General features: G+C 33.7%; 1 protein-coding gene across 1 annotated transcript in view; it reads left to right on the top strand.

The window, feature by feature from the left end:
* Positions 1-14,638, top strand: part of ROBO1 (roundabout guidance receptor 1) — a 452,203-nt gene that overhangs the window by 336,157 nt on the left and 101,408 nt on the right. Inside the window, exon 6 of the mRNA XM_069578675.1 lies at positions 1,790-1,917. Within this exon, the coding sequence (XP_069434776.1) occupies positions 1,790-1,917 (128 nt within the window). The remainder of the gene's footprint in view (positions 1-1,789; positions 1,918-14,638) is intronic.

Here is a 14,638-nt window from a genome sequence, read left to right as displayed (position 1 = left end):
CAGTGGCTGGGTCACCATTGTTGCTGTCCAGATAAGAGATGTGAATTGCCTGAATGGGGAGATAAGATAGAAATAGGATAGGGGTCCATTATCAAGACCAAACTGATGAACTGAATGATTTGTTCCATATAGGGAGCTGGTGAAGGAAGACAGGTGGATTGTGTTAGGAGAGGGAGTTGTTTTATGTGCTAGGGTAAGAAAAGAAAGTTTTATATAACATATTAAATAGTAGGTGTCTGTGGGGTATGATGTCTAATTACTAATCAGGATAATGAATTTGAACTTATATAAAATAGAAGCTAGAAATATTTGTGTAGTTGATCAATATATAACCTGCTGGACAGTTTAACTCAGGGATTTCATGTAGAGTAAAAAGATTAAAGTGAAATTTCAAGGGACATCCAAAATTTTGAGAAAAAGGAAGACGAGACAAGGCAAGAGAATTCTGGCATGAGACTGTCTGGGTACAAATACCAACTCTGCTATTAAAATAGCTGAAGAACAAAGCCAGCTTATCTCACCTTCCTATGCCTCAGTTTTCTCATCTGCCAAATGGAGATGAACATAGTACTTTATAAGTTGTTATAAGAATTTTAAAACAGAAAACCTACAGAATACTTAAAAGTCTGACATATAATAAGAATTGATTTAATGATCACCTAAATTTTACTCTGAGTACAAGAGCTTGAGGAAAGAACTGAATAAGTGCCAACTTTGCCCAAAAATATTCTGTTAAAAAGTAGTTTAATGAAATATCATATGTTAACGCATATGTATGGAATCTAGAAAGATGATACTGATGAATCTATTTGCAGGGCAGCAGTAAAAATGTCACTGTTTTAGGTCATCCTTCTTTCTCAGAAAGGAGAGGAAATCACGTCCTGGAACAACTCCCTTAATTTTGTAGATAGGCTGTATTTGTGTGCTAACTTTTATGAATTTTACAATATTGGTATGATTATATTGCTTGAGGATTTTGGCTTCTTGTAAAAATTTTAATTTCAGTTCCTGGGAAAGATCATCTTCACATGTTCTAACAGGGATACCAATTTTACGTTTTAATGTACCCCTAAATGTGTCATCAGAATTCCCTTTGCCCAGTAATTATGACAGCTTCATGATTGAGATGGAGAAGGCAGTGGCAACCTACTCCAATACTCTTGCCTGGCAAACCCCATGGATGGAGGAGCCTGGTGGGCTGCAATCCATAGGGTGGCTAAGAGTCGGACAGGACTGAGCGACTTCAATTTCAATGGAGATACAGACATAGAGAACAGACTTGTGGATGCATAAGTGGGAAGGGGGAGAGGGTGGGATATATGGAGAGAATAACATGGAAACATACATTACCATATGTAAAATAGATAGCCAATGGGAATTTGCTGTATGACTAGGGAACTCAAAAGGGGGCTCTGTAACAACCTAGATGGGTGGGATGAGGAGGGATGTGGGAGGGAGTTGAAGAGGGAGGAGACCTAGGTATACCTGTGGTTGATTCATGTTGATGTTTGGTAGAAACCAATACAATATTGTAAAATAATTATCCTTCAACTAAAAATAAGTAAGCTTAATTTTTAAAAAGTATTGTAGTATTTTTGCCCCTGTGAATATAAAAAATGCTCATTTCTATGTGCATGCGTACATAAATGCCACATTATTTACCTTTTGCTTTAAATTTTCTGAAGAGAATATTGCATGTGAGTTGATGTCTAAATATGCCACAATTGTAACAATGGAATTCTTCAAGTAGAAGCTCACTTGACTGTGCTTTCTTTTGTTTTGTCACTAGATATGAAATCAGAGATGATCATACCTTGAAAATTCGGAAAGTGACAGCTGGTGACATGGGGTCATATACTTGTGTTGCAGAAAACATGGTTGGAAAAGCTGAAGCATCAGCTACTCTGACGGTCCAAGGTAAGATCCAGAGAACGTTTTTGAGATTAACTTATGAAATACAACGTTGATATTTTAGAATATGATAAATTAGTTTGTATAAATTATAGACTTTAAATAGTGCTAAGTATATTTTATTTCAAACATATTTAAAGGAAATTATTGTTTTGCTTATGGGAGCCCTATAAGTATTTGTCACAGGAGAAGTACAAGAGCGTTTTTGTCTTGGGCAGGTAGAGGAAGAGAATGTGCTTTAATCTCTGGGTCTTCAAACATAGAGCTTTAATTAAATGACAAGTATTGCCAAAAATATTTGATCTTTAAATGGGAATAAATCTACTGTTCCTTCAGGTCATGCACTTTCAAGTGTCTGTTCAGAACAAAAAGGTGAAAAGTTTGTTTCCTTCTAGAATGTAAGATGATCCACAGAATAGGGACTTTTGCAGTCTTTTTCTGTGCACACAGTGCCTGTGACTTAACAGACACTCAATAAATATTTGTTGAGTGAATGAATCACATTTGTACTTTGCTAATTTTGATGATTTATTATTTGGTGTGACGTGAACCAAAATAGATGCCATAATCTACAAGTTTTTTGAACGTCAAAGTCATGTCTGAAACTGCTATGCAGAAATGGTCTGTCACCTCCTTTGAGTCCATAATTTCATATGTTTTTTTCATTCTCATAATATCTTTTTTCTTCTTCCGTGACCTCATGCTATTTCTTACTATGTCTTATCTGAGAACTTTCTTTTTTCTTTTTTAGGGTCATTATTTATTGTGGAATTTGAGAGACAGTGACCTTTAAAGAACTTTGTGTTGATGAAAAAAAATCCATATTTTGACAAGTATATAGAGTAAAAAGGGATTTTGGCCATAAACCACTTAGCTTGTTTCTGAGTATGACATTAGCAACACTTGCTCTGTCATCATTTCTGAGCACTGTCTCCTCTAAGGCTATTATGAAGAAAAAGGTGCCTTTTGAGGGAGTGCTTCTACTGTGGGCTTTCTACAAAAGAGCCTTGTGGGCTTTTTACACTAGGAAAAAAAAAGAATAAAGAATATTTCCTTCCTGTCTCTAAAGCCATTATGTCCCACTTTGGGGTTTTCAGCTCAACCTCATAAAAACAAAAGAAAAAAAGAGAAAAGATCAAGAACAAACATTGAATTTCTAAGGCCTAGACTACTTCTCTTTAATCTAAGTTAGATTTGAACTCCACATAAGACTAAAACTGTAAGCAAAAAAAAAAAAAACCCTTTGCATTTAGAAAAAAGCAAAAATTTTAAGAGATGTCAAGTTCAAGTTCAAAAGCCCTCCAGAGGGAGTGAAAGTAGCCCAGGATGAATACAAGACATGAAAAGGTGTGTCTATCTCCAGGCAATGGTGACAGGGAGCTTGACTGTCTATTACATTAGTCAGAGAAATGTTTCACTTTATAAAGTCCTTTACCTTGGGAATTTGATGCTTTTATAAATAATAGCTGTTCCTTTGTGTCTATAGTAGACATTGAAATCAAAATAAAGTTTCTTCCTACAATCTTATACTCAATTCCAAAGTTAATTCAGCCTTAAGTTTTCCATATGGAATTTGTGTTCCTAAGCCTAGATTTCAGTGAAAACTGGGGTAAAGATGATCGAATGAATTTAATACTTGAAAAATGCTAAGGAAGTTAGAAGTTCTTATTTCAACTGTATTGGGTTTTTTAAAAATAAATTTATGAAATATCTGTATATTGTTGAGAAGTTATTATTAAAGTATTAAAATATGTGCATTACCATCAGTTAAAATGCAAGCTAGAATAATATGCACAAATATGAAAGAAAGTAAAATGATTGCCAGTAGCAAAAGATAACTAAGGAATAGAAACAAAGGAAAGTTTTCAAGGGTAACTTGAAAGCTATATATGTATTTTTTTACCTTGAGATTAAACAAAGAAAAACACTAGTTACTGCAAAGGAAGCCCATCAAAAAATGAATTCATTTGACAACAGGAAACAGTTATAAGAAGTTTAGTACCATATTTGTTTTTGATTTCTGTATTTTATTTGTGGTTCACTTTTAAAAGGCACTATTGGAGTCAGTAGAAGCTTAAAAATAATCTTTTCCTTTCCTCATTCCAAATGCAATAAATAATTAACTTTGAGAATTGATGTTGGGCAATAGAACCCTGTGCTCCACATAGAAGTTTTGGGGAAAAAAAGTTTCTTAAGTAAGGATGAGCATTTGATTTTCCACCCCAAGTATACTTATGATTGGTTCTAACATTTAAAACTTAACCCTGATTGGAGAATTACTTGCTTTTTTAATTTTTTTCTTTGAAATCTCAATTCTGCTCTTTTAGAGACTCTATCTGTGTATTTCCTTAAATATTCCATTCTGAACTTGTGATTTCTTTGACTTTTCTATTATGTACTCTTCAGTGCTTAGCATGGTACTAGGCATCTAGTAGACACTTTATATAATACTTGTTACAATTTGAAATAGGCATTTGAACTCCAACGTTCTACTAGAGTGGTAGAAGTATCACAGGGATGTCCCAGGGGAAATTCAACATCTGGTGACTTTGATTCTGAGTGCCAGCAGTAGGTTGCATTAAATCATATTTGACGAGCTTGTCATCTGTGATGACTGCCTGGTGGTCTGTGTTTGAAAGGAGCAAAGTAAAACCTGGGGCTTGACAAGGTTTCTTAAACTTAGATAAAGTTTGTTATCTGAGCTTATCTGAAATATCTCATCATATCTATCTGAGCTTATCTGAAGCTTATTAAATATCCAGGTTATTGGGCATGCCCCTTGGAGAACCTGATTTAATAGATCTTCGTTGGGGCACAGAAACTTGTTTTTATTTTTTATTTTCAAGCAAGCTCATCAGTCCTTGTAATGAGAAGTTATCAGATGAACTTACAGAAAGAATAAAGGGCTTTCAAAATTCCTCTAGAGTTCAGGAATTACCAGAGCTGGAAGAAGTACATTACAAAGAATTGTGTAGTGAAGATTATAGACATTGGAGTCAGATAGAATGTTGTTGAATCTTATTTCTGTCGTTTACCTAATGTTTGACCTAGAAAAAGTTGCTTAGGTTTCTTGAGTCTTGGTTGCCCCATGTATAAAAAGTGGACAGTAATACCAACCTCACAGCATTTTTCAAGTATTAAATTAGATTATACATATAAAAAGCTTAACATATTGTGTATTACAAAGTGTTTTATAAATAAGGAGCATTGTATTATACAAGTGTTGTTGTTAGTGATAGCTTCATTGTTTAATTTTAATAATATTAGTTATTTCATAAGAAAAATAGTTATGTTCAGATAATTCTAGACAGTTCTTCCTTTGCAATTGTAAATGAGAAATCTGAAGTAATAAAATCATGATAATTTATTATGTAACACATTATTAAGACTCTTCTCAAATATAAATCATTACATTTTTATTAGAAAAAAAACTTTGACTTTTAAACTTAATGTGCTGGATCTTGTTAATGCCATCAAAGGTAGTGCTAGATTTAATATTGAGGTTATGCAAAATAACTAGATAATGTAATGAAAATTATGACCCTTTGGGAGTAGAAATTATTTCAAAAATGATTGCATTTCATGTGTAGTGGGGTGTTACTGTCATGGAAAAACGTTCAGCAACTCAAAGGATCTGTAGTAATTTGACCTATTGAAAAATTATTAATGTCCATTACATGACCAATAAAAAATAATGAAGTAATGCTGTTCGGAATCATAGCAATAGAAAAGTGTTTCTATTTAACTCTGAATTAACTAGAAGATTCAGTCAAACTAAACTTGATATTCCGTCATTTTCTGAAATAATCAAAATATTATTATCTATGAATGTAAATCATCAATATTGTTACATTTATGCCTTGTGTTTGTATGCACCATTTTCCCTCCATCTGGTAATAACATTTACACACCTCTTCAAGAATTTTATTTGTAAACCTAAAATACAGAAACAAATTCAAGCATCTTTTAAAAGAAATATTGTGTCAATTTTGATTGATTATGTTGTTGTTGTTCAGTCACTGAATCATTATTATATTTGCATTTTAATGTCAACAAGTGTTAAGATTGCTGTCATGGTAGAAATGAATTATCTTCTAAACTAGTGTTGTGTATTGCACAATGGCCCCATCTTTTAAGGAAATAGATATATAATGTGGTATTTATAACCATTTTATAGGTTGTGACATACCTATAAAATGTAAAGTCCAACTGGAACAGAATAGATGCAGAGAGGCACCCAGTCCAGTTTTTAAACAGTGTGCCATTGAAACTGCTGAAATTTATGCCTCTGGTTGGTGTTTTGAGAATGGTTGTGGGTTTGTTTTACGTAATTTTACTATCTTAACCTAAACCTATTAGGCCTTTGTTAGATGTGTGCCAGGTGGGCCTTGAGATTCTTCTTGAAATCACTTGATGGCCAACCTAAGTTTTTCTACTTGTTTTCATTTTTGAATAAATTCATAGTTAATGTAAAAAGTGGGTACATTTATTTCTTTGTTAAAAGTAACATTTTAGAAAATCATGGTGGTTGCCCCTTCAAAACACTTATATATAGAAAAATAAGGGAATAAAAATTACTTTATTTACTATTTCTAGTAATGGCAAAATATTTAAAATTTGGATGTATTTATGATGGCAATCATATCTATAGCTTTTAAAATAATTCCACATTTTGAAGCATGCTGTCTTGAAGGAAAGATAGTCGATGAAACCTCAAGAGTTTTAACTCCAAATTTCTCCCATTTCCAAGTTTGTCCTCCGCCCTAAGATTTTTTTACAGTTCTTTGGTTCAGTGATATTCATTGCTTAAACAGGGTAAAGTCGATGGCATTATTAATCTTTCCACTCCCTTTACAACTTCACAGATAAAGCAGCTCTTATTACTGTCACAATTTCATTGACAAAGTAAATTTGTGACTCTCTATCACCAGAGTGATCGTATTCCCATCGCTGTGTCTGTCACAGGAAACCGAAATGAAAAAGAACTTCCATATACCAGCCATTTCCCAAGCAATCACATGTTATCTCTGCTGACTTGAACCATTAAGAAAATCTAATCCCATTTTGTATGTCTTTCTTACAATAGGCACTAAAAGACATATAGTCCTTTATTTCCCTGTAGCCCTGAGTGCTGGGCCAGTCAGACACAGGAAGCTGGACATTCAGTTCACACCCCACTGCACTCTCCACAGGCCTCTCACAGGGACCAGTTAGTCTTTGAAGCTTAAGAAACAGTTGCTTTTTCTGCCCTTTCAGCAATAGCTCTGTTAAAAGAAAAAGGCAGATGTCACACATCTCTAAACCAGGTGATGCTCTGTAACCAGACAAATGGGATTTCTGTGAAACTCCAGCTCTTTTCCTATAACTGCTTGTCCATTTTTCTTCCCTTGATGAGAAATTGCTCCATTCTCTCCATTTCATCACCTGTTTTATTATTTTATTATTTTTTTTTTAGTTCTAAAATATGGTATCATGAATGATGTTGCTACCTCTTTAAATGTATTCTTGGCATACAATAGGAATGTTCACATGAATCATCACAAGGATATGCATTCTATTCTGTCCTGAAGAACTATTATTTTGTTTGATGTTTCCCATACGTATTCTGCCTTCCATGCAATGAAGGAACAGAGGGCGTCTTCGTTAGAATTGATTATCCACTGACAGCCTCTGGAAGGCTAAGCCTTGAAGCCTAAGATTGACTAGGACCAGAGAGACACAATGGCAAAAAAAAAAAGAAAAAGAAAAAGACCAGTGAGGTCTTTTTGCTGACTTAATTGCTACTGATGGAATGTTTCCTAGAGCTCCTCTTTTTGCTGCTGGTGAACTCTGTGCCTCAAAACAAAAACAGAAAACCTTTGCTGAAATATCTTGGGCACTACAGTCTATGACTGACCCCTATTTAACACCCCAATGAATTGGAAATTTAACAACGGTTATGATTTTTCAGTAAAACAAGAAGGAACTATCAGGTTTGTCTAAGCTTTTAAGACTCTCCTAACCCCGTGTGGGAGTGTTAATTCAGAGGCAATAGTAGTGATACAGTGAACACAGATGCAGACGAGCCGTAAGAAGCTGAATTCTTCCATATTCTTCATTTCAGTCGGTGGTAATGCAACACGCAGATACACAGTAGTAGGCAGCTTAGGTGTTGGTGGGTCATGCTTTACTCTTACATTTCTCAAATGTCAGTCACCTTAAAATCTTACTTATTTTGCTTTTTAAATATCTCTCAACACCTTTCTTATCTTCTTATCACTGCTTTATTATCTCTTGCCCAGTGAAGCTGTTAACATCTAACCAGTTTCTTTGCCTCCATCTTGTCTCATAGAATCCATCTCCCACACAACAGGTATGTTGACCTGAAACACAGATCAAGTTATATTAGTTCCATCCATAAAACATAGTCATGCTTCCCATCTCTATGATAGGATTCAAAATACTTCAATACTGCTCTGCCTAGCTACTTAGTCCCCTCTGGCTCCTCCCTTCAGGGTAGTAGTATTATATTGTTTACATCTTTTTTTTTTTTTCATGTAAATGTCACCATGTCCATTATGTCTGGGCTTTCATTTTGGTAAGTCTTGGTCTAAAATGCCCTGCCCCCATTGACCTATCTTCTACGTCTTCTATCTGTAATTACTTCTGTAATTCTTCCATAATTACTCCTGTCCTTGGACCCAACTCAGATAGGCATGTTCCAGAAAGCTCTGCAGACAGTCCTCACCCCAGTTTCAGGCTAGGGACGCACTGGATTCTGTTGTCACCCTTACTGCATTTCAACATCTGCTCAGTTGACTGTGAGTTCCTTGCAGGTACACTTTGTTTACTTTGCCTTCTTAGTCTCATTGCTTATTGCAGTCTTAGGAGCATCCTTGATATTCATGTACCATTTTCTGTCTGAGCCAATCTTCGACTGCCCCAGTACATACCAGCTGTGGGATCTTGGGCCAGTCAGTTAACTTCTCTGAGTCAATGTTCTCATCTGTTGAAAAGAAAATGAATGTACATGGACTGTAAACATCAAACATGATAGAAAGTTTAAAAAACAATTAACAAAATAAAAGCAGTCTCATAAGATGGTTTATGGGTTATGAAGTGCTTATGCAAAAGTGGTGGTTTTTATGATTATTTTTCTCTTCTTCTTCCAAAACACCTTAAAACCCATTAGAACCCAGTAATATTTATTTTGACCATAGAGATTTTAAAGTTTTTTATAGCTGATTAATGCATAGTTTGGTAATTGTTTTGTTTTTATGCAATTATAATTTTCTGTGGTTCTTTAATACTGAGGCCAGTCTGTCAAAATCAGTCCTCAGTATTTGTTGGAGTGTGTTTTAGGGAGATATTTTTGCTGCTGCTTTAGGAAAATTCTGTAGGGTAGAACTAATAACCACTCTTTTCTGACACAAATATGGATTCAAAAGCTGAATATAGACGTGAAATCTCTGATTCTTAGGTTTCTCATCTGTAAAATGGGAGTGAAAATATCTTCCTCATAGGACTTTGTGGAAATTAATGAGCTAATATGAAATGGTAGCACACTGTGAAGCATTGAAATGCTCAATAAAAGGAGTAGAATAAAGATGATATGAAGAAGGAGTAGAAAGAGAAGGAAGCCATTTCAGTGATGTGTCTTCATATGTCAGAATCAGGACTACATGTAGCTTTAGTGCCCTTTACCTGCCTGTCACTGGCTGTATGAAAAGATTCAAGTCAGAGTGATATGTGTATCTCCATCAATTTACATAGACATACAGTAAACACTTTTAAGTAAACAATGGCTATCAAGTCTTCTGTAATTGTGGTTTAAAAAAATGTCAATTCTTATTCTAGTTGCTTCAGGAAACAGAAAATAAGCTAGGTACACAGAAAAAATTCTACATTTAGTTTAAAATGTTTTTTGTTTTTATTAATTATGTATATCTGATGTACATTTGAGACCCAAATAGTGTTTTTTTAGAGATCCATAATTAACATGACTCCCTTTGATCTTTAAACATAATTAGTTTCCCTCCTAATAATGTTCAGTGCTGCTAAATTTCCTGCTAAAATAAATAATAGTGAATTCATTCATTGCTTCTTCCATAGTTATAGCCCATATATTGGAACAATTGGGTTAACTAGAGTTAAAAACAATTTGATAGATGGTCTCCAGTAATAACTACTATATAATTTAAAACTTTAACAGTCTCAAAAATGGATCAGAAGTACACATTTAAAATAAATGCACATTTGTGCATTGAACCTTTTCTAAGATGTAAAATAACAACTTTGAAGATTACCAAACCACATGTGAATCTTACGCAACGTTGCATGTTGCATATGTGGCCGTTTTTTTTATGGACCACTATATAATTATTTCAGGATGTAAAATTAAAATTTGAGTAGAAATAAAACAATGTAGTTGACTGTGGATTTTATTGCCAGTAGTGAGGGATAAACTTCTATAAACTTGTGTTCAAAAACAAACTCTAGGGGAAAGAAGGCCTTTTTGTAAGTTTGTGGTTCCCATAAACAGGCTTCACCATGTTTAGCTTTTTATCAGCATATTATATCTGATAGAGTGTAAGAGTCATATCGCTTTTTAGAGCTGGTATATCTAAACAGAAAAGAAGTAATGAGAGAAAAAACTGGACCCTTCAGTTCTGAATTCCCTTTCTTTGATGTTGACTTCATTTAAATCATTTGTTGGAACAGTTTGCTTAAATTGCTGATTTCAGAAAAGCTGGCAGTATAATGGTACATTGTTTCTGACCAATAACGTGGTTATTTGAGTCAGAGCCAAAACTAATAGTGTCAGAGGGCCTTTTTGCAGGTTCAGGTCAGGTTTACTATAATACAAGATTGTTGCTAAGGACTGTGAGCTCACTGCTTGAAATTGTAAATAAAGTATTTCATAGAAAAAAAAAGAACTGTGAATTCAACATTTTGAGGAAACACATATTACGAGGCCCTCAAAGTTTTACCTGATGAATTTAGGAAGCTTGATATGTGTGAGACATGTTTGCCACACTCTGACAAGAGCTGGCAGGCTGGTTCTTTGGGGAATGATTCTTCACGACATGTGGCAATAAGCCACCAAGGCCCAGTAAAGTCAGTGGTACTAGAGTAAACAGCACTTCAGGGCTTCAGGGAATGGGATATACACACACACATACACACACATGCACGCACACGCACACACACACACAGTGTTTATATATATATATGTATATATATATGTATATTTACACCTCCTATAATATGTATTGCTACTCTTAATGCTGAACTCAAGATTTATTCAGAATACCCCCCTTATGGATTTATTGTGGCTTTTTGTGTTGTTGCTATTGGTTGCTTTGTAGTTAAAAATAATGTTTTGAAAAAAATTTAACTGAAGATTTGAGGAGCTAATGAGAAAGAAATGATTTGTGGTTATAAAAAGAAACCCCCAAAGACAATGTGTGATTGAAGACTTTTAGAGAGTCAGTATTGCCAGCTGAGCTCTTTGTGAACAGGCTGAAAGTGGAGTGCTAAGAGCCAAGAGGTTTAATGAAGTCCCACTACAGAATTTAACAAGAGAATCATTTGTGAGAGTGGCTTCCTCTCCTAACTGTTCTGATCCAGTGGCATAAATAGGATGCTGAGCTCCACTCCTGCTGGGTTTTTTTTTTTTTTTTTAATGGTATTTGATTTGATTGAGACTCAGTAGCATTATGGCCTATGATTCTTTTCTTTTTCTTTTTTTTCTTTTTTTTTTTTTGGTAGAAAGGATAAAGTAAAGAGCTTCTTGTGTTCTTATAGCCTTTCAGAGATAGCCATTTTAACCCTAATGACTGCTGAAGATGTGACATTCCCTTAGATTTCTTTCATTTACTCATGAAGGTTTTGGGTTGCTTTCAGTTATTTCACACACATTGATATAAATCTTGAAAATTATTCAAAAGAAAAAGCAGTTCTCCACATAACCTTCCTATAGAGAACTTGAAACACTCTCTTCCTTTTTTTTTTTTTGCCAAGTATTTGAAGAAATAAGTAGAGCAGTCAGGTACAAGAAATAATTGGTACATAATATGAGTCTGTGACAAATAATGACACAGCACCACACTAGTAAACAGCACATCATGGATCTTCCATTGTGTTATGAGCTTTACTGGAATTGATTCATCTACATAACAGTGGATACGTTTTCCTCATTGCTCAGTTATATAGATGAATAGCTAAGTAATCGTCTTTAGAAACCTGCATTCTGAAATAATGATGGCAACCTGGAAAGATGGAACTGAGTTGTGCGAATCTGCAGCATCTGCGTTACTCAGCCTGAGAATGGAATTTGAAAAAGGAAATTAGTCTTTTGCTCTAGTCGTTTATGGGTAGCTCATTTTAAAGCATTAAATTCATTACTAACAATCTTACATAACTTTAAGATGTGAAATTATGTTGTGATGTTGTGAATAATGTAAAAATATCCTGTTAGTTTACACTGATGTATTTATTCTGTTTTATCCAGAATGGCTAGGACATAAATGATTGAGATAACTCATTGTTTAAGAGAGAATAATCATAAAGAGAATGATTTTAGACTGTTTGACATTAAGGACACCCTTTTCTTATGATAAACCTGCATAAATGAAATATGCAAGATAATGGAAAAGTGGCTTTTCAGTGCATCCATATGTATCAAATGTTATTATTTGCTTGCTATCATTTTAAATATTTTATAGGTATACACAAAATGAATAATGATGCTGAACAGTATTCATCCTTACAGATTCACAAATCATTTCTATATATTCCAAACATTAGGGTCATCAGTAGACTAGTTATATTATACAGCAACTGGTGTCCTCTGAACCTTATTTCAACAATTTAAAATGCAGTATGCTTCTTTTTATTTCATTTTTTAAAAGATTTTGTATGAATTAAAAATTGCTACCTATTAATATCTTATATAAAGTTTGCAAAACTGATTAAAACACCATGAGCATTTTAATTGCTTTTAAGCTGTTATACTCTTGACTTGATAAATAATGTGCCAGTATAAACACACCTATAGAAAATACTAAAATAAGTATAAGACAAAATGTAGCTGAGTAATTGCTTTATAACAAAATTATGAGAGTAGGAAAATATTTAAATGGTTGTTAAAGTTAGCTTTAGCTGTAAGACATTTATTTTGTGGGTCAGTGTTATTAGGAGAAAATTTAGAGCACTGCACAATTAAAACTGATAGATATGGCATTTTAAAAGGTACTTTTTAAAAAATTGACGTGGATGACAGAAGAGCCATTTCAAACAGTGTTCTTTTTAGATCATTCATAAAGAGATTGAGGGGTGCTCTTGTGTTTTTACTTAAGCTTTTTATTCCCCCCAATGAATAAATACTAAATGAATAAATATAATTGATAATAAGTAAATTTGACCTGATTTAGGCTTATTGGAAATAATGATAAGTTACATAATTTCTGTACTGGATTGTTGAGATGTTAAATACTAGACAAGGATGAGGTCTCTTTTTTACTTATGAAAGAACTGAGGTCAGAGTTGATTTTATAATGTATAGCAAACTGAACATATACATTTGACACTTGGTTGCATGCATTTGACATTCACAGTAGTTATCTTAAAAGGTTACATCACATCATTTTGCAGAGATGGAATTGGCTATTTGGACGTTGTTCTTTTTTAATGAGAAAATAGAATATAACATGAGTCACTTCCTCGCCCCAAACCTTTTTATGTGTGTAAAACATGCCCATATATGACACAGAATAATTATGTAAAGTACAAAGTGATCAGCACAATAAGTCTAGTTATCCATCACCATATATAGTTAGAATTTTTTTTTCCTGATGATGAGAACTTCTAAGATTTACTCTCTTAGCAACTTTCAAAAATGAAGTAGTATATTAGTAAATATATTCCCTCTGTTGTACATTATATCTTCCATTATAAAATTTGTTTATTTACTATAACTTGGAATTTATAACTTTTGACCTCTTTCATCCATTCCACCTCCCCCTCACCCTCAACTTAGACAATCATCAATCTGTTCTCTGTATCTATAAACTTGTGTTTTTGTTTGTTTTAAATTCCACATATAAGTGAGGTCCTGTGATATTTTTCTTCCTCTGCCTGACTTATTTCAATTAGCATAATAACCTTCAAGGTCCATCCATGTCATCTCAAATTACAAGTTATCCTCCTTTTTATGGCTTTATAGTATTCCATTGTGTATGTATTTATTTATTTAGCTAATTAGTTTATATTTCTTTATCCATTCATCCAGTAATGGACATTTAGATTTTTTCTAAGTCTTGATTATTGTAAATAATTCTGCAATGAACATAGGGTATATATATATATGAATTAGTGTTTTTGTTTGCTTTGGATGAATATTCAAGAGTGGAACTGCTGGATCATATGGAAGTTTTATTTTTAATTTTTTGAGGATCTTCCATATTGTTTTCCATAGTAGCCTCACTCATATACATTCTCACTAATTATACACAAAGTGTACTGTTTTCTCCACATCCTTGCCAACATTCCTTATTTCTTAGTTTTTGTTTGTTTATTTAATGTTTATTTATTTATATGGTTGCATGGAGTCTTAGTTACAGTATGCGGAATCTTTAGTTGTGGCATGTGAACTCTTAGTTGCAGCATGTAGAATCTAGTTTCCTAACGAAGGATTGAATCCAGGCCCCCTGCATTGGGAGTGTATACTCTTAGCCACAAAGAAGTC

Source organism: Ovis canadensis, chromosome 1 (genome assembly GCF_042477335.2).
Source record: "Ovis canadensis isolate MfBH-ARS-UI-01 breed Bighorn chromosome 1, ARS-UI_OviCan_v2, whole genome shotgun sequence".
Taxonomy (NCBI): Eukaryota; Metazoa; Chordata; class Mammalia; order Artiodactyla; family Bovidae; genus Ovis; species Ovis canadensis.
This window is presented reverse-complemented; position numbering and strand designations above follow the sequence as displayed.